The sequence below is a fragment of the Rattus norvegicus genome, chromosome 12 (assembly GCF_036323735.1).
Source record: "Rattus norvegicus strain BN/NHsdMcwi chromosome 12, GRCr8, whole genome shotgun sequence".
Taxonomy (NCBI): Eukaryota; Metazoa; Chordata; class Mammalia; order Rodentia; family Muridae; genus Rattus; species Rattus norvegicus.
The window spans coordinates 44,824,201-44,848,555 of record NC_086030.1 but is presented as its reverse complement, the minus strand read 5'-3'; the positions used below and the strand labels follow the sequence as shown (position 1 = coordinate 44,848,555).

Here is a 24,355-nt window from a genome sequence, read left to right as displayed (position 1 = left end):
TTCCCTCTTCCTCCTCCTTCCACTTCTCCTCCTCCCCTTCCTCCTCCTCGCCCTCCTCCTCTTTCTCCTCCCCCTCTCTAAGTGTACAGACTGCACCCTACCACCTGGTTGGCTTCTGACAAACGGGCATCTCTCCCTTTTTAGGGACCAGGGACACAGAGAAAGAGAGAGGAGAGAGACAAGGGACATTCTAATGCAGACTGCCTGATACTCTACCCCCGCCCCAAATAATAATAAATTTTGGCTCTTGTCCCCTCCTCCAACCCCCACCCCCTCAAGCTTGTGTGAGATGTTGGGTTTCTTCAGGAGACACTGCTGAGAAGTCGCAGAGGTTGGGGAGGCGTAGGGGGGGTGGACTCCCTCTACCTCCACTCCTTCCCTCCCCCTTTTTTCTTTCTGGGAGGAGGTGGAGGAGGAGGAGGGGAAGGGGGGTTGCAGAGCAAGCTATGGATGAGGAGAACATGACGAAAAGCGAAGACCAGCAACCTCTGAGTTTGCAAAAAGCCTTGCAGCAGTGCGAGCTGGTTCAAAACATGATCGACCTGAGCATCTCCAATCTAGAAGGGCTTAGGACGAAGTGTGCAGCTTCCAACGACCTCACGCAGAAGGAGATCAGGACCCTGGAGGTAGGTGTTGCCTGCGGTGGGGGGTGGGGGCAAGCCTTCCATCCCTTCCCCTTTTCCAGTCTGTCCCCTTCCCTTTGGGGTTCTGTGTGCTGACGGAGGGCCCGGGGAGGGGAGAGGGTAACGCAGGTGGGCACGAATGATGCGCTATGATTTATCACCTGGCAAAGCCAGCGCCGATGTCTCTTCGCTTCCCAGTGTGGCTGCTGTCTGTGCTCGGCCGGGTGGTGGTGGGTAGCAGTAATAATTGGTGTGCCGTATTGTTGCCATGATTATTCTTTTCTTGTGGGAGGAGGGAGTTATTGTTATTGTTGTTATTATATATTCTCTCTCTCTCTCTCCTCTCTCTCTCTCTCTCTCTCTCTCTCTCTCTCTCTCTCTCTCTCTCTCTCTCTCTCTCTCTGGGATTTGTTTATATGCCACGGGGGCTTGAGCGCTGGGTGCTATGTTAAGGAGCTGCAGGAAACCCACGTGACCTTGTGTGTTCTGCAGGTGGTCAAAGGTGGTTTTGACTGGTTAGATGGGGCTGCCAGAATGGATTCAACCTTTTGCTCTGTGTCTCATCCCCCACCTCACCTCCCCCAACCTACGCTTAGAAAAAATCCCCAAGGAAGTACCTATTTCTAAAACAATCATTTGATGTAAAGGGGGGGGGTTCTCTTTGCAGGCCCAAAATGTGTAAAAAGAAACAATGTTACAGTTGCCTGGAGTGGTTCTTGCACTAGGTGGCGTGGGGAAAATGCTCTTGGGCTGTCTTGGTGAGACTTGGCGGATAGGGGTCCAGGAGAAGGAGTTACATTTGGCTCCTTGTAGCATCCTCTCTCTCTCTCAGACAGAACTTGAGGGGAGTCGGGAGCAGTTCACTGAGAGACTGTGATAGGGATGCTACAAAGTTACCACAAAGAAATGGAAGGAGCTATTTTCCTTCAAAGGCCATCTTTTTTGCCCCCAGAGGATGCTTTCAGGGTTTTGTGAACGGCCTGATGTACTGAAATCCTCCCGCACCTACCTCGTTCAAAATGTCAGACCGATTCAGCCCCTTCACCTTCCTTCCCTCGAAGGTCCAGCTGTCCACATTGCTTGATTTAATTTGGGAATTCCCACTAGCTGGCCTTTGCCAGAAAGTGGTGACTGTGGAGCTCAGAGCAAAGGAGGGTTCCCATTGGCATGGCCGTGCATCATGGAGCTGGATGGTTCAGTTGGCCTCTGGCTTGACTTGTGAGTTCCTGAGCCTGAAGTCTTTCTTCAGTCTTGGCTGACCAGGTCATCTGCATGAACACACCTCTTGGATGTATTCATTTGTCAGGCCTTTTTTTTCTCCTCGATGATTTTAAGTTTGGCCCTCCTGGTGTCTGTATGCAGGAGACTATGGTTTGGAAAGAGGAGTTTGTGTGCGTGGATATTTAAATACGGTGCTTACTGCCCTTGGATATATGTCTGTGCTCACCTGTCAAGTGGGAACATGAACCCCAGGGATGAAATAAGATAAATGTTAAAGTGGGATGTGCGTTGGGAGGCCTAGGCATTGCCTTTCTTAGGGGGTGGGGGAGAGAGAGAGAGAGAGAGAGAGAGAGAGAGAGAGAGAGAGAGGAGTAGGAGTGTTTGACTAGCGGTTGCTGCTGGAAGAAAAGGGTTGGCTAAGGTTTGCTGCTGGAAGTTTCGGGCTGTGGTTAGCCCAGCCCCTATCTCTGCTGCACAGGACCCAGAACAGACTCGGTTCAGAACTATACTTGGGAAAGTTTACACAGATAACCCCTGAGAGCCACCACTCCCACCATGTCTCTTCTACACCCTGTCACCAAAAACTAGGCTGACTTTTACAGACTAAGTTGCCCAGAGTTTCCTTCTGTTTCTTTCTGTGGTGTCCCATCCTCTGTTCACTGACTCCCTGGAGAGCAGTGATTGACACAGCCCGGGGCACTCTGTGGCTGGGGATGGAGCTCAGTGGTAGAGCACATTTGAAATGTGCACGAGGACCTGGGTTCAATTCCAGCACTGTGCAAATACACAAACAAGCAATGGGCAGCTGGTTCTAATTTATCTATGCAAGGTGTCTTTTTTTTTTAAAGATTTATTTATTTCATGTATGTGAGTACACTGTCGTTGTCCTCAGACACACCAGAAGAGGGCATCAAATCCCATCACAGATGGTTGTGAGCCACCATGTGGTTGCTGGGAGTTGAACTCACAACCTCTGGAAGAGCAGTCAGTGCTCTTAACCACTGAGCCATCTCTCCAGCCCATGCAAGGTGTCTTATATTTGAAATTAGGGGGAGCAAAATGGCTGGTGTGCTGGTCAGGAAGTTGGAATCATAGGTTTCTTAGCTAGGGTTACTATTGCTGCAATTGAGACACCATGACCAAAGCAAGTTGGTTGGGGGAGGAAAGGGTTAATTCGGCTCACACATTCGTATCACAGTTCATCATTGAAGGAGGTCAGGACAGGACCTCAAGCAGGGCAGGAACCTGGAGGCAGGAGCTGATGCAGAGGCCATGGAAGGGTGCTGCTTGCTGACTTGCTCCTCATGGCTTGCCCAGCCTGCTTTCTTCTTCTTCTTCTTCTTCTTCTTCTTCTTCTTCTTCTTCTTCTTCTTCTTCTTCTTCTTCTTCTTCTTCTTCTTTTTCTTCTTCTTCCTCTTCCTCCTCTTCCTCTTCTTTTTCTTCTTCTTCCTCTTCCTCTTCCTCCTCTTCTTCCTCTTCCTCTTCCTCCTCTTCCTCTTCTTCTTTTTCTTCTTCTTCCTCTTCCTCTTCCTCCTCTTCCTCCTCCTCCTCTTCTTCCTCTTCCTCTTCCTCCTCTTCCTCCTCTTCCTCCTCCTCCTCCTCCTCCTCCTCCTCTTCTTCTTCTTCTTCTTCTTCTTCTTCTTCTTCAGAATTGTTTATTCATTTTTATGTGTATGAATACACTGCCATTTTCTTCAGACACACTAGAAGAGGCTATTGGAACTCATTACAGACGGTTTTGAGCCACCATGTTGTTTGGAAATTGAACTCAGGACCTCTGGAAGAGCAGTCAATGTTTTTCACCGCTGATCCATCTCTCCAGCCCCTCAGTCTGCTTTCTTATAGAACCCAGGATTATCAGCCCGGGGATGGCTCCACCTACAATGGGTTGAGACCTCCCCGACTCCCTACCCTCATTGATCACTAATTAAGAAAATGCCTCAGGAAAAAAAATGCCTCCCAGCTGGATCTCATGTAGGCATCTGCTCAGTTGAGGTCCTTCCTCTCAGATAACTCTAGCTTGTGTCAGGTTGATAGAAGACTAGCCAGCACAACAGGAAGCACATCTTTTTCTAGATCTCATAGTCTGAGGGTACCACAGGACTCACCAACCATTTGATCCACAATGTCCAGTAACCCTTCTGGAGCATTCATACCAGTTTCGACTGCCTAGTTCCCTAGGACCAGGGCGTAGGAGAGGAGCCCTGGGGAAGGCATGGTCCAGCCAGACTTCATGTTTGCAGTCACCAAGTTTTCGACCCTAACAGCTATCAAATCTGATAAGCCTGAAGCCTCCTGGTGGTGCTGGCTAAAAGGTGGGTTCCCAGCTTCTGATGGCTACGTTCTAATTTAGCTGAACTTGGAGAGATAGTCCAGGATTCTGCATTTAGTAAGCAGATGGTGGGCTTCTGTGTGCAATGTTTCTTTGGTGGTGCTGGGAATTGAACCCGGGACCTCGTGAATGCTAGATAAGGGTTCTGTCATTGGCTACATCTGCAAGTCCCAGACCTTGTGGTTTCTGATTAGGGATACTGTAATGAATCGAAGTTCGGTGGGGCAGTGCACACCTGTAATCTTAGCCCTTGGTATGGTGGGATGGGGAGGAGGGAGCATCCAAGGCCAACTTGGGCCACATAGAGACGCTGTGCCTCAAATTAAAGAGGAAAAGAGGGATGGATTGTAGCTCAGTTGGGGAGGTCTTGCCTAAAATATCATGTTTAGCCCTCAACTCTGAAAACGACAAAAGCAAAACCTACCAGCAGCAACGACAAAAATAAAATGTCAACCATAGAACTCCAAATCCATTAGGACATAAATGTTGTGTCCCAGCTGTTTCTTTATGTTTTAAACTTATCTTGAATTTTATTGTCGTGCATGTGGATACATGTACACATTCTCCTTTGTGTCCAGGAATTGAACCCAGGTCACCAGGTTTTCAAGACAAGTGTTCTTACTCACGGAGTTGTCTTGCTAGGCAGTACGTATATTTAGATGGTTTATTCGGCTTGTGGCTCTGGTCCAGGGTTGATGGGCTGCATCAGATGACTGCCATCTTTTGAGCAGAATCCCAAGGTGGCTCAAGGCATCACAGGTTGAGAGACAAGTTCCCTGTTGTTTCTGCTGTTTAACGGTGATCACTCCCTGCTCACAAACACCAAAAACTTGGTCTTCACAAAGCCTGCTTCTTGGGTAGGGAGGGAAAGGCTGATGTCACAGCCAAATAACAGTGAAGGCCAAACATTCGATCCTTTGGGAGATGGCAAAGGAAGTTCTGATGGCTTTTCTGCAGTGGTCACAAGATGGCTTTCACAGCTCCAGCTGTCACATCTGCATCAAGAAAAGACTGTGGAGCCCTCCGTGAGTGTGGAGAGATGGTGGTTTGTATTTTTGGCTTTAGGAAACAAAGGCTTTCCATGGTAGCCCCTCCCCCACTTTTCTGCTATCATTCTTTGACTCACAGTAGAGTCAAACGTTCTAGCTGCAAGGGAGGCTGGACAGAGAGAAGCAGGAAAGACATCATTTTCCTTGCTTTTGATGAGATCTGTGCTGAAGCCTATTAATTCAAGGTTATGCTTTCACGGGAGAAGGTACCACTGGATGTTGGGTGGGCCACTAGCAACACCAGCCCTTCCTTCCTTTCTTTCTCTCTTTCTTTCTTTCTTTCTTTCTTTCTTTCTTTTCTTTTCTTTTCTTTTTTTTTTTTTTTTTTTTTGGTAGATATTTTGATGAAGAAGTCAGCGGGCTTTGTGGTTTGAGGCAAGTTGGCTTCCTATCTCTTCTACTTTATCTTGGATACAAATGTAAACATTTTAACCCAAACTCAGCTTTGTAAGACAATTCCTGCCTCAGTGGGTGGTTGTGAGGGATCGCCTAGGGTGACCCTTTTAAAGATACTAACTTGAACAAAGGTATCAGCAGGGACTAAGCAGACAATAGCCTCTGGCAGATGATACTAGTTCCTTTAGTTCCTTCGCTTTGCTGGGACTGATTACTGATAGAAACTACTTTAAAGAGGGAAAAGGGTCTGCGGCTGTTGTTTTGCTTTTATCTGTTTGATTTGTACTTTCGCCCCTTAAAAAACAAACAAATAGAATCCCATCACTCTCTCCCCTCCGCCTCCCCTTCTCCAGGCACTCACAGCTACCCTACTTAGATGCAAAGATTTATTTTGGCTTATGATTTCAAAGGGACACAAGTCAGGCATGATGGCACCGGTCTTTAATTCTAGCACTGGGGAGGTAGAGGCAGGCGGCTCTCTGGTAAGTTCCGTGATGGCCAGAGTTACAAAGCGAGGCCCTGTCTCAGCACAAACACAAGAGTCACAGCCCACCAGGATGAGAAATCCTGGAGACTGAAACACAAGGCAGCTGTTCACAGACGGTCCTTAGTCAGGAAGCAGAGAGCAGACATCAAACCTCAACACTTAACACCAAGCGACTCAGTTCTGTCAGCAAACCTTTTAAGACAGCAGTTCTCAACCTGTGGGTCTCCACCCCTTCCAGGGTCATACATCACACATTCTGCACCTCAGATATTTTTTCTTTTCTTTTTTCTATTTTTTTTGGAGCTGGGGACCGAACCCAGGGCCTTGCGCTTGCTAGGCAAGCCCTCTACCACTGAGCTAAATCCCCAACCCCTGCACCTCAGATATTTACATTACAATTCATAACAGTAGCAAAGTTACAGCCATGACGTGACAATGAAATAATTTCATGGTGGGTCAGCACAGCCTGAGGAACTGTATTAAAGGATCACAGAGTTAAGAAGGCTGAGAACCGCTGCTTTGAAGCTCCCACAACCTTCTAAAACAGTGTCACCAATTGGGGACCAACTGTTCACGAACATGAGCCCGTGGAGGGATACTTCACTTTCAAACCTTAACAGTGATGGTGGTTAGCCAAGGACAGTGTGGGTTAAAAGACATTGGGACAGCTGGGAGCAGAGGAGTTTGGGTAATATTTCTGAGGATGCTAGGTAGAATGGTTGTGGGGGATGTTAGCCCTGGCCTGGAAGCTCATGTTCAACAAATTTTCTGTTGGCAAAATAAATTCTGGGGTGATGGGTTTGGGAAACACTCGTTGCAGGACCTCCTAGAGCCTTTCCCCAGCCATCTGTGCACATGGAACCTGTCGTGTTTTCCTTTCTCAAGGATTACCCTGGAGGGGTATTGTTCCATAGAATCCACCCGGGGAAACTTGGTTAGGCAGTTAGGGAGGCCTGCTTGGCTGGGGAGGCAGGGATTTGGAGTGGAAAGAAGGACTAAAGGTGGAGTCTGTAGCAAAGGGGACCCTGTGGCTCTCTAGACTTCAGTGTTGCTTAGGGACTGGCGCAGAATGGAGTGTACCTGTCGGAGTGTCATAGGAAAGAGTCTAAGTCTCTGATCCCTGGGGTCTTACTTAGCACGGGACAGGGGGACGACATCCACTGACTGCTTAGATCTCTTTGTGGGAGGAGACAGATGCCTTCATAGGTTTTGGAGTCAATATGGCAAAAGAGTAATTGACAGCAAGTCTGTGATAGTCTGAAGCAGGGGCTAGCCAGGTCTGGTGATAGTCTATCTATACCAGGGGCTAGCCAGGTCTGGTGACAGTCTATAGCAGGGGCTAGCCAGGTCTGGTGATAGTCTATCTATACCAGGGGCTAGTCAGGTCTGGTGACAGTCTATAGCAGTGGCTAGCCAGGTCTGGTAACAGTCTATAGCAGGGGCTAGCCAGCTTTCTCTTCTGCTAAGGGCTGACTGGCAAATACATTAAGCTTTGTAGTCTCCAAGTTTCAGTATGATCCCCTAGTATGCTATCATAGCCAGTAGTGGCCATAGATCACACATGAGGTGTGGGCACATTGGGAAGTTTCTCAATAAAACTTTATTTGTGGCCCCCACCTTTTGAGTTTGACATTATTTTGACATATATACTATGATGTATTCTTTTTCTCTTTGTTTTATATGTTTACCATAGTTGTTTTATTTTATCTATGTATCTATCTATGTATCTATCTATATATCTATCTATGTATCTATGTATCTATGTCTCTCTCTCTGTCTCTCTCTCTCTGTCTCTCTCTCTCTGTCTCTCTCTCTCTCTACTAGTCTTAGTTTTGGGGGCTCACAAGAGTAAGTGGTGGGTGAGACTTGGCTCATCCCTGGTCTGGAGGATGAATGGGATTGCACAGAGGTCATCTGGAAGCCGATCAAGTGACTCAAAGAAGGAGAACTCTGACCATAAACAGGGAGATGAGTGTGAGCCAACTCTCATGTGGTCAGATGGCAAGGGAAAGGACGTGATGGGTTGGGGGCCAAGGGTAGATGCCATGGCATCTCCTCATGTGGCACAGGCATCATGGCCACACTTAGCAACAATGCTTTTTTATACGTCCACGTCAGTTCTTGATTTCTCTGTAATGAGCCCTCTCTGGACTTAACTACATTTGGGAAAGTCTGCACTTACGATGGCATGTCACGGATTCCTGTGAGTCTGTGGGCTGTGCTCAGTTGGCCATTCTATCACTAGTCTTGTCTGGCCTCATTCATATGAAGGTGACAGGGTGTTGGGGGCACAATGAGAAGTCTCCCAAGGCAATGGTTTTGGTGGGTTTTATGATGTTAGTGTCCCAGGAGAGCAAAGGCAGCACTAGCAAGGAATTGTGAGGCCTCAGAGTGGAACAATGTTGCCTCCGTTGTGTTGGCTGGGTTGGACTTGCAACAGTTAGTCAAGTGGGATGGGCTATGATAACTAGACCAGAAGGAGTGACATCACTTCCTGGCTCATCAATCAGTTCCAGGTGGGATGACTGACCTGAGCTCTCCCAGGCATCAACCTCCCATCTTGTAGCGTTGCTGTTCACTGCTTATATCCAGGAAGGGCAGGGAAAAGTTAGAGTTGCTTAAAAGACACCCCCTCTTTCCTTTACTCTCTCCCTCCCTCTCTTCCTCCCTCCCCCTCCCCCCCTCTCTGTATGTGTGTGTGTACAAGGAACAATTGGCCACAAGACAGGAAGATGCCCAGGGCTCTCTGGGCAGCATAATGTACTCAGTGACCTCCAGGCTAATAAAAAAAAACCTGAGGAACAACACCTGAGGTTGACCACACACACACACACACACACAGAGAGAGAGAGAGAGAGAGAGAGAGAGAGAGAGAGACACCCACACACACCCCCACACAATTTTGCATAGATGTCTTTCCTACAGAAAAAGCCACTTCAAGATTAGTGGCTACCCTGGGTCCTAGTGAACTTGTGTTCATCTGATGGCTCCATTAAGTCTTGAGGACTCAGGATTTGCCTCCTCACATGGCTGGCTGCCTCAGTATCCCCCCACAGAAGGATAACCTGGTTTTCTTCCATGGAGGAGTGGCAGTGTTGTAAGAGGACAGTCCCCAGTGCCTGCCATCTTTAGTCTCTGTCTATGGGGCGTGGATAAGCCAGAGTCAACATGGCTGCTATCCCAGGAGCTGGGAGGCACTGGGAATCATTTGAACATTTTAATTTAATTTGAATGTTCATCTTGATGGTGAGACTCAATAGAAGCACACAGAACAGGGGAATGAGTGTGAGTTGACCGCAGAGCCTCCTCTGAGGAAGAGTGTCCCAGGCTGCGGGTTGCAGGACCAGCATGAACAAACTTCCAAAGTGGGCTGAGTTAGGCTCGCTGGGAAATGGAGTCATGATAGGACAGGTGAGGATGCGATGTACCCAGAAACAGGAGATGGAGACTGTGAAGAATTTAGGATTATATACGGGGGGTGGGGTAGTGTACACCTTTAATCGTAGGATCGGGAGGCAGAGAAGACAGATCTCTGTGATTTGGGCTAATCCAGCCTACACAGCAAGTCTTGTCTCAAAAAGACAAGTGGTGTTGGTGTTGGGCTCAAGAAGTAGATGTTGGTGCTGTAATGTATGATAGGAAGACTGGTAGGGTGGTTGCACGCCATGGTCCTGGCGGACTTGACCCGCTAAACCGAAGCCCGTATGGAGGCTGGAGCTGTGAGGCCACTCCCTATATGGAGCACATCTTTCTTGATTATTCAGGTGCTGTCTGATGTGTGAGTGTGTTTGTGTGTGTATGTTTACACATGCATGCATGTGTGAGGGTGCATGTGTGCATGAGTGTGTGTGCATGTATGTGCATGTGTGTATGTGCATGTATGTGTGTGAATGTATGTGCATATGTGTACATATGTGTATGTGCATGTGTGTATGTGTGTGCATGGATGTATGTGCATGTATGTGTGTGAGTATATTGCATGTGTGTGCATGTATGTGTGCATATGTGTATGTGCATGTATGTGTGTGAGTGTATGTGCATGTGTGTATGTGTGTATAGATGGAGGTTGATATCAGGTGTCTTCCCCAGTTACTTTCTACCTTTTTTTTTTTTTTCCGAGATAGATAAACCACACAGATTTAGCTAGGTTAACTGGCATGTAAGTGCCAGGGTTCTCACTGTTTCTGACTGCCAAGACCTGGGGCTACAGTGGGCCAGTTGGTGTTTGTGTGTGGATGGTGGGAAAACAAACTCTTATCCTTATATTTGCGTAGCAAGCACTTTACTGACTGGACCATCTCCACAGGTCCAAAATATAATTTATTCTTATGTGTGTGTATGAGTGTGTTTGAGTGAGTGAATGTGTGTGTGTGTGATCCGTGTGTAGGTGTGTGTGAGTGTGTTTGAGTGTGTGTGATCCATGTGTAGGTGTGTGTGAGTGTGTTTGAGTGTGTGTGATCCATGTGTAGGTGTGTGTGTGTATGTATGTGTGAGTGTGTTTGAGTGTGTGTGTATGTGATCCATGTGTAGGTGTGTGTATGATGTGTGTGTGTAGGTGTGTGTATGTGTGTGTATGTGTGTGTGAGTGTGTGTGTAGGTGTGTGTGTGAGTGTGTGTGTAGGTATGTGTGTGTGTAGGTGTGTGTAGGTATATGTGTGTGTAGGTGTGTGTGTATGTGTGTGTGTAGGTATGTGTGTGTGTGTGTGTGTGTGTGTGTGGTCTGTGTGGAGGTACGTGCTCTACAGTGCATGTATAGAAGTCAGAGGACAACTCCATGGATTTGGGTTTTCTTTACCATCTTTACATGGGTTCCAGGGATTGAACTCAGGTCTGCCACTTGGTGGCAAGCCCTTTTACCCACTGAGCTACCTTGCAAACCCTTAAGAGTTACCTTCAGTGGCTGCGGATTACTCCAGGGCTGTCCCATAAATCCTGACTGAAATTCTGCAGTTAGGTGCTTGCATCGCGATTTCCCATTATGAAGGAGCCTGCGGTGGAGGTCCTTATGGCTGGGGCTTACCTCCAGTTTCTAGAAGTGGAACTGTTAGGTCAAATGTTTCTGGAGCTTTAGTGAGTTTTATCAAATTGCTTTCCATGAGAGGTGTGAGAAAGGTTCCCTATATCCCATATGAAGGCTTGCTTGCTTGCTTATTTATTATCTTCGTTTTGATCAAGGCCAGTGTGCTCCAACCCCATGTTCCCCCATCAGCCTCCAACTTCAATGTAGCGGCCTCTCGGAACTATGAGGTTTTTACTGAGGGGTTCACTGCCTCCCTCTGACTTTTTGGAATAGCTTCTACTATGGAATTTTCTAGTTTCCTACCCAACTTTTTTTTAAAAAAAGATTTATTTGTTTATTTTATGTGAGTGTACCGTCACTCTCCTCATGCACACAAGAAGAGGGCCTTGGATCCCATTACAGATGGCTGTGAGCCACCATGTGGTTGCTGGGAATTGAACTCAGGACCCCTGGAAGAGCAGTCAGTGCTCTTAACAGCTGAGCCATTTCTCCAGCCCCTGACTCAACTTTGAGAAAGAGAATAGACTAATTTTCCTGTCTGCTCCTCTTCCCACCCTGTGTGGGTCTTTTAGCAGTATGTGGCCCAGTGAGGAGTCTCAAGAAGCTGAGAGATAGGAAGAGAAAGGGAACACACACAGAAGGAGAAACAAATCCAAGCCTGGAGCCATTTTCTCCTGCAGGCTTCCTCCAGGTCAGAACGCCTCTCTAGTGGGTCATGACCGTAATAGTTGTCGATCCAGCTTTACAAGCGAGTTTGTAGAGCCTTAAAACAATCGATTTGACCTGAGCTGTCTCATGGCCAGGCAGACACAGATAAAGAACCCTGTATTCTGGCATCTTCAGGCGGGGCATAACCTAGAGGAGAAAGGGGTGAGGTCAGAGCAGATGCAGGGCAGGGGGCTTTTCTGTCGTGGCCGGAGGGGGATGGATATAGATGAATAATGGCGGTAGTGATGGAATATTGTTTGACTGCAGTGTCTCTGGGCGACAGTTCTTGAATTGAAATATAGATCGGTGGAAACAACCTAAGGTGTCCACAGAGGTGGGGAAGGATGAGACTGAGTCGCTGCTGTGGTGGGCTCCCCGCCTGAGATCACACTGCACTGTGTGTGCTGCTCACAGATTTCTAATCTCTTAGAGCACTGCAAACAAAGATCGGAAAGCAGTTCCGTTACATGTTTACGTCCGGCATATGGAAATGGCAATATTTTAGATATACTGGTTTAGCTATTTCAAAGTTAATTCACATGGATCTGGATGCCTTTTCTCCCTGGGGAGACTAGAAAGTTTTAAACATTAGTTGCATACGGGATATTTGTGGGGGACAATACTGGCATTTCCCTTTTCTTCCCTTTCTCTCCCTGCTCCTCCATTTCCCTTCCCTTCCCCTCCCCTCCCCTTTCCTCCCCTTCTTTCCCTCCCTTTCTGTCCTCTCCATTTCCCTCCCTCCTCTTCCCCTCTCCTCTCCTTCCCTCCCATCTCCTTTCCATCCCTCCTCTTCTGTTCCCTTCCCCTCCATTCTCCTCCCCTCCACTTCCTTCCCCTTGCTTGGGTGCTGGGACTTAGACACAGAACGTGGAGTAAACTGTATTGTGGTGGGAAGGGGATACAATGTAACAAATATGTAACTTCCCTAGTATTCTCCGTGAGACGAATGAGTGGGGATGATAGTGGTGAGAGCCTTTCAATAAATAGTCCAGGGTCCCTGGTACCCCTGAACTATGAACTTAAAAATATTACATTGTGAACCCTTATGCACTCTTTTTACCATACTAAAAAAGTTTGCTTTAAACATTTTTTATTACATTTATGTATTGCATGTAATACTCACTCTCTCTCTCTCTCTCTCTCTCTCTCTCTCTCTCGTGTGTGTGTGTGTGTGTGTGTGTGTGTGTGTGTGTGTGTGTGTAGGTCAGAAGACAGCTTGTAGGAGTCAGTTCTATCATTCTACTACACTGTGAGTCCCTGGAAGTGAACTCAGGTCTTCAGACTTGGTGGCAATTGCCTTTACTCATTGAGGCATCCCATCAGCCCCATCAAGTGAGGGGTTTGCCTGTGTCCATCCTCCAGTGACTGGCTCGTGTGGCAGCCACACTCAGTACGGAGGCCAACAGACAGACCAAAGTGTCTCTGAAGTGGGGCACCCAGGGACTTTGTTTTTAACCACTTTCTTCCCCCCCCCCGTTCTTTTTTTCGGAGCTGGGGACCGAACCCAGGGCCTTGTGCTTCCTAGGCAAGCGCTCTACCACTGAGCTAAATCCCCAACCCCGTTTTTAACCACTTTCAATATCACGTTTTGCATCTTCACCTTTATCTGTGTTTTGTGATCACTCAAAAAAGCAACATAGATAACATCCAGGCTACAAGAGTAGAATTCTTTGCCACAGCTCCAAAGAGAGCCCTCCAGGGCAGGCATTCCCTGAGTTACTGTGGCACTCACCCAAGAACTTAAGTCAGGGGACTAGAAACAGGTGGTGATAAATTTTGTTTTCCTCCCCGAGTTCAGGATGGCAAGTTTCAAACATCCAGTGACCTGGAACACTTCCCCTCTATTCTTTTGTGACACATCTGTCCACCTATGAATCCCTTGCTCCACCCATGAGCCCAACACAGCGTCTGAGGGCAGACATGAGTGTGTGCCCCTCAAGTAAGTCCTCATGTATGCCATTGGTTGACGCTCAGGAGTGTTTCTCCTTTTGATGAAGAAAGGACTTGCTACGTGAAGCCTGGATCTGTGTGAGCATTGCTGAGCTTCAGAGGTGTGCAGCAGAGCCAGCGGTGTTACCGTGTGATGTTGCTCCGCTCTACCCAGATGTGAAGTGTTTACCCCATGGTTACCTCTCACCTGCCTTTAAATCAACCAAACTTATGTTTCCTCTTCTTCCATACGTTGTTATCTTTTGCCTAATGTGGAGCTGTATGTTAAGTGAAATGATACACTTTTACAACTTTTGGCTTTTAATACATCTTTTGTGTGTGTGTGTGTGTGTGTGTGTGTGTGTGTGTGTGTTATATGTGTGTGGGTATGGTGTACATGTGTGTGTTTACTCACGAATGTGCCTCCCACATTGGCATAGGTGCACCAAGATTACAGATGTGTGCTGCTGTGCCTGGTCTTATATAAGTTCTACGATTCTGAACTCAAATCCTCTACCCTGCGGAGCAGGCCCATGGCCACCATTAGGTTTTTTTTTTTATGATTTTTTTTTCTTTTTTCTTTTCTTTTTTTTTTTTTTTCCGGAGCTGGGAACCGAACCCAGGGCCTTGCGCTTGCTAGGCAGGTGCTCTACCACTGAGCTAAATCCCCAACCCCTTTTTTATGATTTTTTTAGTATATATATAATTTTTTTTCTCTGTCCCTCCTTCCTTTTCTGCTTTCCCTCCCTTCCTCACTGTATTTCCTAGGCTGATCTTGAACTCCTGGAATCCTCCTGTCTTAGTCTCCTGAGTAGCTAGGACTCTCCGGGTGGAGACCACCATGCCCCGGTTCAGTGTTTGTTTCTGTGAGTTTGAACTCATAGGTCTGTAAAAGCTGCCCTCCTCAGAGTGCTGAGTGGTCCTCCCTCCCACTAACCCTCCCAGTGTTCTTTCTGATAGTCCACCCCTCCCTCCCTCCCTGCCTCTTTCCACCCCTGACCGTCATCTTTTAAAGAATGTTCTGTGCATGAAATCACTGGACCCGTGGTTCCTGAGGTTGGATTTTTTTCCTCGAGTAACGTCTGTTGGATTCATATCCATGTGACTGCACAGGGCACAGTACTTCCTCCCTTTGTATATGTGTGTGAGCGTGCACATGTGTGTATGTGTGTGTGCACATGACATGTGAGTGTGTGCACGTACACACACACACACACACACACACACACACACACACACACGTGCTCCCATTCACAGGCATGTGGAGGCCTGAGGATGGTGTCAGGAATCCCGGTGAATCATTCTCTACCTTATTTCCCTGATGCAGAGTCTCTCACAGAACCTGGAACAAGTTCCAGTGAGCGTCCTGTCTCAGCTCCCATGGTGCTGGTGTTACAGGCACAAAGGGTCACCTGCAGCTTTTAATATGGATACTGGGGATCCGAACTCAGAGCCCCAAGCTTGCTTCGCAAGTTGTGTTACCACTGAACCATCCGCTCAGGCTTACTCCCTCCCTTCTGAATCCTGAGTAGGATGTCATTGTATGATTAGCCGCTCAACCACTAAAGGGCATGTCTAGTTTTTTAATCTCTTTTCCATTTTTATGGGATTATAAACAGAACTACTATCAACATCCATGTGAAATTGTATCATGTGAACCCAACTCTATATTTCTCTGGGATAAATTACACGGCTTCGGAGTGACCAGATTATAAGGTAGATAAATATTTTCCAGCATGGCTGCAGCCTACCCATCTGTATTGGCATGTTCCTCCGCACCTTAACCAGCTCCTGGGAAGTCACCGTCTTAGTTACTGTGCGGTGGCTGCGAAGAGACACTGTGACCAAGGCAACCCTTATAAACCTTATAAAAGACAGCATTGATTTCAGCAGGTTTACAGGTTCAGAGGGTCAGTCCACCATCATCGTGGCAGGGAGCATGGCGGCGGCAGACGTGCTGGAGGAGTAGGTACACTTGGGTCCACAGGCAGCAGGAAGGGAGAGCCATCGGGCCTGGCTTGGGCTTTTGAAACCTCAAAGTATTTCCTCCAACAAGACCACACCTCCTAATCCCTCTCAAGTAGTACCACTCCCTAACAACTAAGCATTCGATTATAGGAGCCTGAGGGGGCCATTCTTTTTTTTTTTAATTTATTTAATACTTAATAATAATTCTTTGGTTTCCGGGCAAACATCCCCCTCCCCTGAGGGGGCCATTCTTATTCAAACCACCACAAATCAGGTGTCTGGGTGGGAAGACACACCAAGATGCATTTGAAGGTCAAAGAACAACTCTTTTTTAAAAAAATTAATGTATTTATTATATAAAAGTACAGTGTAGTTGTCTTCAGAAACACCAGAAAAGGGCATCAGATCTCATTACAGATGGTTGTGAGCTACCATGTGGTTGCTGGGATTTGAACTCAGGACCTCTGGAAGAGCAGTCAATGCTCTTAATCACTGAGTTATCTCTCCAGCCCCACAGAACAACTCTTGAGGTCTATTATTTCATTATTTGTGGGTGCTGGGGTCAACTCAGGTCATCAGGTTTGGCCACAACTACTCCTCCCCTCCCCCAGAGGCATCTCAACACTTCGCAGTGTATTTTTACCTAATATCCTTTGTCATGGGTTTCAATTGTGTTCCTCTGACGCCTGAGGCTGAGTGTGACTTTTGTGTGATTATCTCTCACATGCACATGCTCTCTGAGAACATGTAGGTTCAAGTCTGTGATGGCTGATATTGGCTGTCAACTTGGCACACTTGGGGAGAGGAAACCCCAGTTGAGAAACAGCCTCCATCAGATTTTCTGAGGGCAATAACATCGGTGGTAGGTGGGTGGTTCGACTGAGCAAAGGCAGAAAGGAAACCAGCGAGTAGCTTTCTCTGTGGGTTCAGTTCCTGCTTCTATTTCCCTTCCTCAAGTTCCTGCCTTGGCTTCCTTTAGGGATGGACTGTAAGCTTCAGTCAAATGAACCCTCTCCTTCTCAGGTTGCTTTGGGTCAAGAGTTTAATCAGAGCACTAGACAGCAAAGTGGGACCAAGCCTTTCTTCCCACGTGAGAACCCTTGGGCAGCTTCCTTGAGAGTTCTCTATAGACCCTGAACAAGATCCCTGCTCAGATACATAGTTGCAAATCCCTCTTCCAGCCCTACGTTTTTCTTCCTCTTAACAGTGTCTCTGATAGAGCAGAACTTTTAAAATCCAACCAAGTCCAAACAATCAATGGCACGTTGAGGTGTTCTGTCTGAGAGCGGCGTCTGACCTCAAGGAGGGCTTCCTGTCTTTGAGCAGAAATGGCTTGCACCAGATAACATGATGTGTTTCTGTGGGATGTTTAAGTAGCCCCTCCCCCTTCTCTTGGATGTGCTCTTCTTCTTCTTCTTCTTCTTTTTTTTTTTTTTTTTTGAGAAAGAAATTTGAAGTCTTTATTGAACCAATTGCATGTTAGGTTACAAAGGTATTTCACTTTTCCAAAATGCTGTTTCTCTTTGTAGACCAATCTGGCCACAAAAGGCTACCTGGCTAAGTATTAGCCAGAAACTTCTAAATCCCAGTGTGATCTTCTTGTGGCATTTTTCCAACAAATAATGCAGACCAAATCACAAGATGGCCACCTCACTGGTCACATGGTCCTTAGGTTAATGAGCAGAGACTGACAGGCTGTCTCCTCACTCTTCCAAGAACCGCCCAAGTGCACACTGCAGAAGGAAAGTTTGTTGTGAATACCACAGGACAGAAGGACAGACAGCTCATAACTCCAGTGGAAAAACATATAGGAGAGCTGAGTGGCAACAGCAGGCACTGTGATAACCCGGGCTGTCAAAGTCTCTCCGTTACTCTGGCATGCAGTTGGAGATCCCATGGCTATGAGGTGCTCTTCTTCTAAAGACTATCTCTCTTCCACTGACTGGTTTGTTGTCTCTGGGCTGTAGAATCAATCACTGGTGCCGCTCAGTAGCCACTTTTTCTTTTAGGAAAATTTAATTTTCATTGACACCCATAATTATATGTACATATGGGGCATGACGTGTTATGCTAGTATGTAGTATTTCTTTGTGTCTGTGAGGCACAGATATGTTTGTTCTTATTTATGTGAGTACGTGTGGAGGTCAGAGGTCGTTTCTCCTGCGCTCAATCTCCATCTTATTTTTTGAGGGGGGGATCCCTCACTGAAGTACAGTGATTTGGCTAAACTGACCATGAGCTGCAGGGGGTCCTCCTGTCTCTTTGTCATGCTATACCTGGATTTTTTTTTTTTTTTTTTTTTTTTTGGAGCTGGGGACCGAACCCAGGGCCTTGCGCTTGCTAGGCAAGCGCTCTACCACTGAGCCAAATCCCCAACCCCGGATTTTTTTTTTTTTTTTTTTTAAATACGATTTCTGGAGATCTGAATTCAGGACTTCATGCTTGTGTGGCTAGCACTTTGCTGACTGAGCCATCTCCACAGCCCCTCGGGGTCATGTTTTTTTTCTTTCTTTTTTGTAGATTTATTTATTTAATTACTTGTATGAGTGTCTTGCCTGCGTGAATGAGCGTGTACAGCCTGTGTGCCTGCTGCCTGTGGAAGTTAGAAGAGGGCATCTGATTTCCTGGAAGTGGAGGTGTGGAGGTCTGTGAACCACCTTATAGGTGCTGGGAATTGGACCCAAGACCCCTGGAGGAGCTCTTTCTCTCTCTCTCTCTCTCTCTCTCTCTCTCCCTCCCTCCCTTCCTCCCTCCCTCCCCCACCATCAAGCAGGGTTTTAAAAACATGGATAAGCCAACTAATTTTAACATGGAAAGAGCAATGAGTTAGGATGCCAGAACAATGTTGAAGAAGAAGCAGGAGGAAAGGAGAGGGAAAAGAGAAGAGAGGAGAAGGAGGAAGGGGAGGAGGAGGAGGAGAGTGAGGAAGGAGGAGGGAAGAGGAGGAGGTAGAGGAAGAAGAAGAGGAGGAAAGAGGAGGAGAGAGGAGGAGGAGGGGATGAGGAAGACAAGGGAGAAGAGGAGGAGGAAGAGGAGAGGGAGTAGTAGTTAAGAGGACATGAAACTATTTGATTTTTAAGAGCTAGTCTAATGCTACCACAATCATGATGCAGTGTTGGCGAAGGGTTTTCAGTGTGTAGGTCCTGCATGTATCGGACAAAGTGTTTCGTTTTGTTCTTGCGTCTGCAATAAATGACACGACTTGGAAATTTTTGGTTTGCGTTAATTTCTTTTTAGTACTATAAATGTGAATGACTGTTTTTCTGTCAACATTACATCTTGCGGTTTTAATAAACACACTAGCATTTTTTTTAAAATAGATGCTGTGGGAATTTTTTTACATAGATAATCGTGTTGACTGTCAATATGGGTAGTTGTATCTTTAAAGTTTTAATTTTACTGGCTAAGCCTTTTACTGTGATGTTTAATAGGAGCAAAGGGAATGGACCTCCTTCCCTTGCTCCTGGTCTTTTGGGGCAAACACTCAGTTTTTCCACCATGATGATGTTCGCTTTGGGCATTTAAAATATATTGTTTTGGTATATTAACCTTTCCTTCAAAAGATTAAGACATTCCTTTCTATTCTTGGTTCACTCCGAGTTTACACTTGGCCAAGTGCTTTTCCTAGGTCAATTAGTATGGCCATACAGTTTATTTTCTTTATCATTCCGTACAGTTTGTGTCCTTTTAAGATGCTTTTATTTTGCTCCTTCAATAGCTCACCTGCCGGAGCAGAGAACTGTAAAATGCTTTTCCTTTAAATGGTTCATGTAAGGTTTTTTTTTTTAATTAATTAAATTTCTTTTAGAATATTTATTTTTATTATCCCATTTATGTGACTGTTTCTGTGTAAACGCTTATCACTTGTGCATGTGTGACCATGGACTAGAAGAGGTTGCTGGGTCCCTGGGAGTTACAGGCAGTTGTGAGCCGTCAGGTTACAGGAACTCAGCTTGGGTCCTCTGGAAGAGCAGCAAGTGTTCTTAACTGCTCAGCCATCTCTCCAGTCCTCGAATTAAATTTCTCCAACAGTGTTAAGGTTATGTAAAATATTTATTCTTGGATAAATGTGGGTTTCAGGGAGTTGGCAGGTTTTATTTAAACGGAGTTTGTATTTTCAGAGTCCCTGTGCTGTGATTCATTGCCCCTTCGGTGCCTGTAGGATCCGTGGTGATGTCTCCTTTCTTGTGTTTGATCTTGTCAGTCTGGCCAGGGAGAAATCATCTTAATTTTTCTTTTCAGAAAACCAGGTTTTGGTTTCATTAATTCTCACATTTTTTTCCTTCCAATTTCTTTTCTTTTCTTTTTAAAGATTTATTCATTTATTATATATAAATACACTGTAGCTGTCTTCAGATACACCAGAAGAGGGCATCAGATCCCATTACAGATCGTTGCGAGCCACCATGTGGTTGCTGGGAATTGAACTCAGGACCTCTGGAAGAGCAGTCAGTGTTCTTAACCGCTGAGCCATCTCTCCAGCCCTCCTTCCAATTTCTTAAAAGCAAAAAAACAAAACCAAAACCAAAAATCCCCAAACAAAAACGTGTTCTTAGTATGTTTCCACTCTCTTCTCTGGTTTACTTCGTTCTTTTTTATATTCTTGAGGTGAGTGCTTATGTCTACTTGAGACATATTCATAATTTAATTTCTTTCATAAAATTCCCTCCAGGGACTTCGTCAACTATGTCTCCCTCTTTTCTAATGTCCTACATTTTAACTACTGTTCGGTTTATAATATTTTCTTTTTTTTTTTTTTTTTTTTTTGGTTCTTTTTTTTCGGAGCTGGGGACCGAACCCAGGGCCTTGCGCTTCCTAGGCAAGCGCTCTACCACTGAGCTAAATCCCCAACCCTTATAATATTTTCTAGTGTGGTGGTTTATGGCTTCTTCTTGGATACATTATTTTCCTGCTTTGTTAATTTATTTATTTTTTGAGATCAGGTCTCTCTACATAGGCAGGGCTGTTCTGGAACTTACTGTGTAGACCAGGCTGGCCTCAATCTCACAAAATTCCTCTTGCCCCTGCCTCCTGAGTGCTGGGATCGGAGACAAGCGCCGCCAAGCCTGGCCCCAATGCATACAATCTTTAAATCTTTATACGTGCTGAGTTCCTAGTGTTTAGGACACCTGTTGGCTTCTTACTGTTGGTTTCTAGTTGAGTTCTGCTATGGTTACTACGGTTTCCATTCTCAGGTTCACTACTCTGGATGTGTTATGTCTCGGGTGAGTGTGCCTGTGTGCTCTCAAAGTGAGCATATGTGTTGGTGTTGATGCGTGCAGTGTTCTGTGGGAGCTGGGTCCTAGGCCAGATGTTTAAATTCGCTCTCTGTTGCCGACATCCTGTCTAGTTGTTCTGGATGCCCTCTGCATATTGTGGGTTTTTTCCAGTCCTCTTGGTTTTGGTTTTATCAGTTTTGAGCTGTCTTTTTTTTTTTTTTTTTTTTTTTTGTTCTTTTTTTTCGGAGCTGGGGACCGAACCCAGGGCCTTGTGCTTCCTAGGTAAGTGCTCTACCACTGAGCTAAATCCCCAGCCCCCCCCTTTTTTTTTTGAGTAACAAATGTACTTTTAATTGATTTTAGGTAAAAGCTTCACAGGCAGGAGCAGTGATTAACTCTGGCCCTAATGTATCAGAACTATATCATCTAGAAAAAAAACAAAACAAAACAAAACCCTAAGGCATTATGTGACACATGCATGCGGCTGGCCACCAAATCTGGTCGTTTATATCCCATATTTCTTCTTTAGCTCTTCTGCCTTCTCCACATAGGTCTTCATGGTATTTTTCTTGGAAGTTCCTTTCAGTTCGTTCAAGGCATCCCACTTGGCTTTGCCCTTGAGGTCCAACAGCCCCGGCCGATCTGTATTTACGTCGCCCACGGTAGCTTGTTTGAAGTGGCTGTAGAGGAGCAGCATCTCTTCTTCCGTTGGCTGAGACTTGAGGCACTTCACCTCCTCAGCAGCTTTGTCAAATTCAGCCTGAGACGCGCTGGCGAGGTGACCTGGATCCTGAAAGCGCAGGAGCAAGCTCAGAAGAGGCAGCAACCCAGTTTTGAGCTGTCTTAAGTGCTTACATCAACAAATGGCTATATCTCGGTGAATTACTCTTTCCAAAGTTATTTTTTGCCTACCTGTGTATTTGCTTATTCATTTGTTGTATGTGTGGTAAGGGGGAAACCGTGTGTATGTAGAGGTCAAAGGACAACTTGTGGGAGCCAGGTTTCTCCTTCTACCCTAGGCATCCCAGGATGGAACTCAGTCAGGCTTGGGGGACAGCACCTTAATCCAGTGAACTCTCTCACCTTTCCCTTTTGTGAGACAAGTTCTCAGGTAGCCCAGGCTGCCCTTAAATCTGTGTGGCTAAAGCTGACCTGCCTCCAACTCCTGGATGCTAGGATCACAGGCATCTCCTGAGGTTAGACCCAGGGATTGTGTCATGTGGGTTTAGCACCGTAACTGTTCTGAAGGGAACAGTGGAGGGTTTCCTGTGTGTGTTCAGTGTCTTGTAACAACCATCATTCAATTTATACAGATGCCTCACACTGGACGGACAGGTCAGCCCCCGTTACCTTGCTCACACACCCTGACATCTGTCCGTCTGTTTCTTGACACCGTCTCTTGCCAGCTCTGTATATTTAACATCCATGACATCATACAGAATGTGGCCTTTCTTGCGTGCTTTTCTTCGTCCAGCAGTAAAGCCGGACTGTCTTGACCTGTCCACTCCCAATAATGACACAGAGATTATTATCATTTATTATAGCTCAGGCCTTAATTTAATTAACCCTGTCTATGCTAGTCCATGCTTGCCACGTGCATGGCCCATTAGCTCTCTCGGTGTCCTGGTACTTCCAACTTCCTCTTGTCTGTCTGGCAAATCACCCATGCCTGAATCTTTCCCAGAGTCCCTATCTCTGCCTGGAGGTTCTGCTTTTCCTCTCCCATTGTGGTATAGGGCTTCAGCTCTTGATGAAACCAATCAGAAGGCTATGGGGAAGAATGCTCACAAAATATTCAGGCAGGTGATGGTCCAATAAAAATAACAAGACCAGGGCCTGTAATCTACTCTATCCCGAGACAGAAATCGACATTAGAATAATACAAAGGCAACCTTTGCACAGTGCACAAAAAGATTATCCCAACACAGCCCAATGTCCCCAAAGGCCGTCTGTGCTACAGCATTTAGCAACACTTCATTTTTTATGGCTGAATAATATTCCACTGCATTCACAGATCCAATTTGTCTATCTACCGATTAGCCAAGAGCCCCTCGATTTAATTTCTTCTAATGGCTGTTGTGAGCCACACTTCTAGTAATGCCGTTTGTTTAGTGGAGTGGGGATACTGTAGGAGGAAACTGGAAACTGATTTTCTTCTTCTGAAATGGTCATTTCCTGTATCAGGCCCATAAGCAGTTGGGAAGCTATGGATAGGGTGTGCTCTGTATGGTGGCTCTATGGCCATTTCTTGAAGCTTTTTCAGGGGATTGATTGGCTATTTAAGTTACAAAATGTTCGTATTGGGCCAGCGATAGGGCTCAACAGGTGAAGGTGATTGCGGCCAAGGCTGACAACTAGGTTTGATCAGCAGAGCCACATGGTGGGAGGAGATAAATAATTCCTGTAAATTTTCCTCCAACCTCCACATACATTTCATAGCACATGTGCACATGTGTGCCACACACACACACACACTCACACACTTTCACACACCCATTCACACTCTCACACACACTCACAAAACACTTTCATACCCACACAGTCACACCCACAGTCACACACACATATACACCCTCATACACTCACACACACGGTCACACTCATGCACACATGCACTCACATACACTCATACATAGTCACACAAGTCACACACACACACACACTCTTCCACACATAGTTACACACATACTCACACTCATACTCACATACAAACTCACACACTCACAGTCACACACAAACACACACACATACACACTCCCACATATGGTCAGTTCATGCTCACACACACACTCATACACACACTCCCACACACACTCCCACAAGTCACACACTCACACTCACACTCATGGTCATACTCATGTGCGCGCGTGTGCGCACACACACACACACACACACACACAGTTGTATTCTGGTCACTCCTTCATCTCTCTTATTCCTTACCCTTGGCCCCTGAACCTTTTCCCCGCAGAACACCTCCTGTTATTATAGCTTTATTTATTGATTTTAATGATCCCTGCCTGTCATTAGGGCTGTTTGCATGAACATGGGCCTGGGGTTGTGTGCTAGAGCATGGCCACTTACTCATGGCCACATCACTGAAGACTCCCTCTCCTCTCACACTTAGCAGCCATTAACTTCCAAGGGCTCCTGAGAATGGGTGTGGCCTCATGAGCCTCCCCATCCGCGGTGCAAAGTAGCAGCTCCAGTCTTGTGCTTTCTGTGTAAGGAACTGCAGCTGCTAAGAGCCCATGGCAGCAAAGGCCACATCATGCTCAGGAATGGTGTTCCACATCCTCCCCCACCCTCTTTCCCCTTCTCTGTCACTATGTTCCCCAAGCTTGGGGCTGGGAGTGTGGGGCGCTCATACGGTCCTGTTCAGAGCTGAGCACTCGGAAGTCAGTTA

The 24,355-nt window shown here is 46.3% G+C and overlaps 2 protein-coding genes and 1 pseudogene across 3 annotated transcripts in view; 1 reads left to right on the top strand and 2 right to left on the bottom strand.

The window, feature by feature from the left end:
- Ksr2 (kinase suppressor of ras 2) overlaps nucleotides 1-24,355 on the top strand; it is a 385,977-nt gene continuing 361,622 nt past the window's right edge. For both annotated transcript variants that reach the window (XM_006249485.5, XM_017598534.3), the window contains exon 1: nucleotides 1-626. In XM_006249485.5, coding sequence (XP_006249547.1) covers nucleotides 447-626 — 180 coding nt within the window. In that variant the 5' untranslated portion in view covers nucleotides 1-446. The remainder of the gene's footprint in view (nucleotides 627-24,355) is intronic.
- On the bottom strand, nucleotides 17,537-17,645 carry LOC120096110 (small nucleolar RNA SNORA44; annotated as a pseudogene).
- Nucleotides 21,331-23,799, bottom strand: LOC102553848 (acyl-CoA-binding protein-like). The gene is made up of 2 exons (XM_039090075.2): nucleotides 23,788-23,799; nucleotides 21,331-21,742 (listed from the first exon to the last, which is right to left on the bottom strand). The coding sequence occupies exons 1-2, from the start codon at nucleotides 23,797-23,799 to the stop codon at nucleotides 21,458-21,460; spliced, it is 297 nt and encodes a 98-aa protein (XP_038946003.1). The 3' UTR covers nucleotides 21,331-21,457.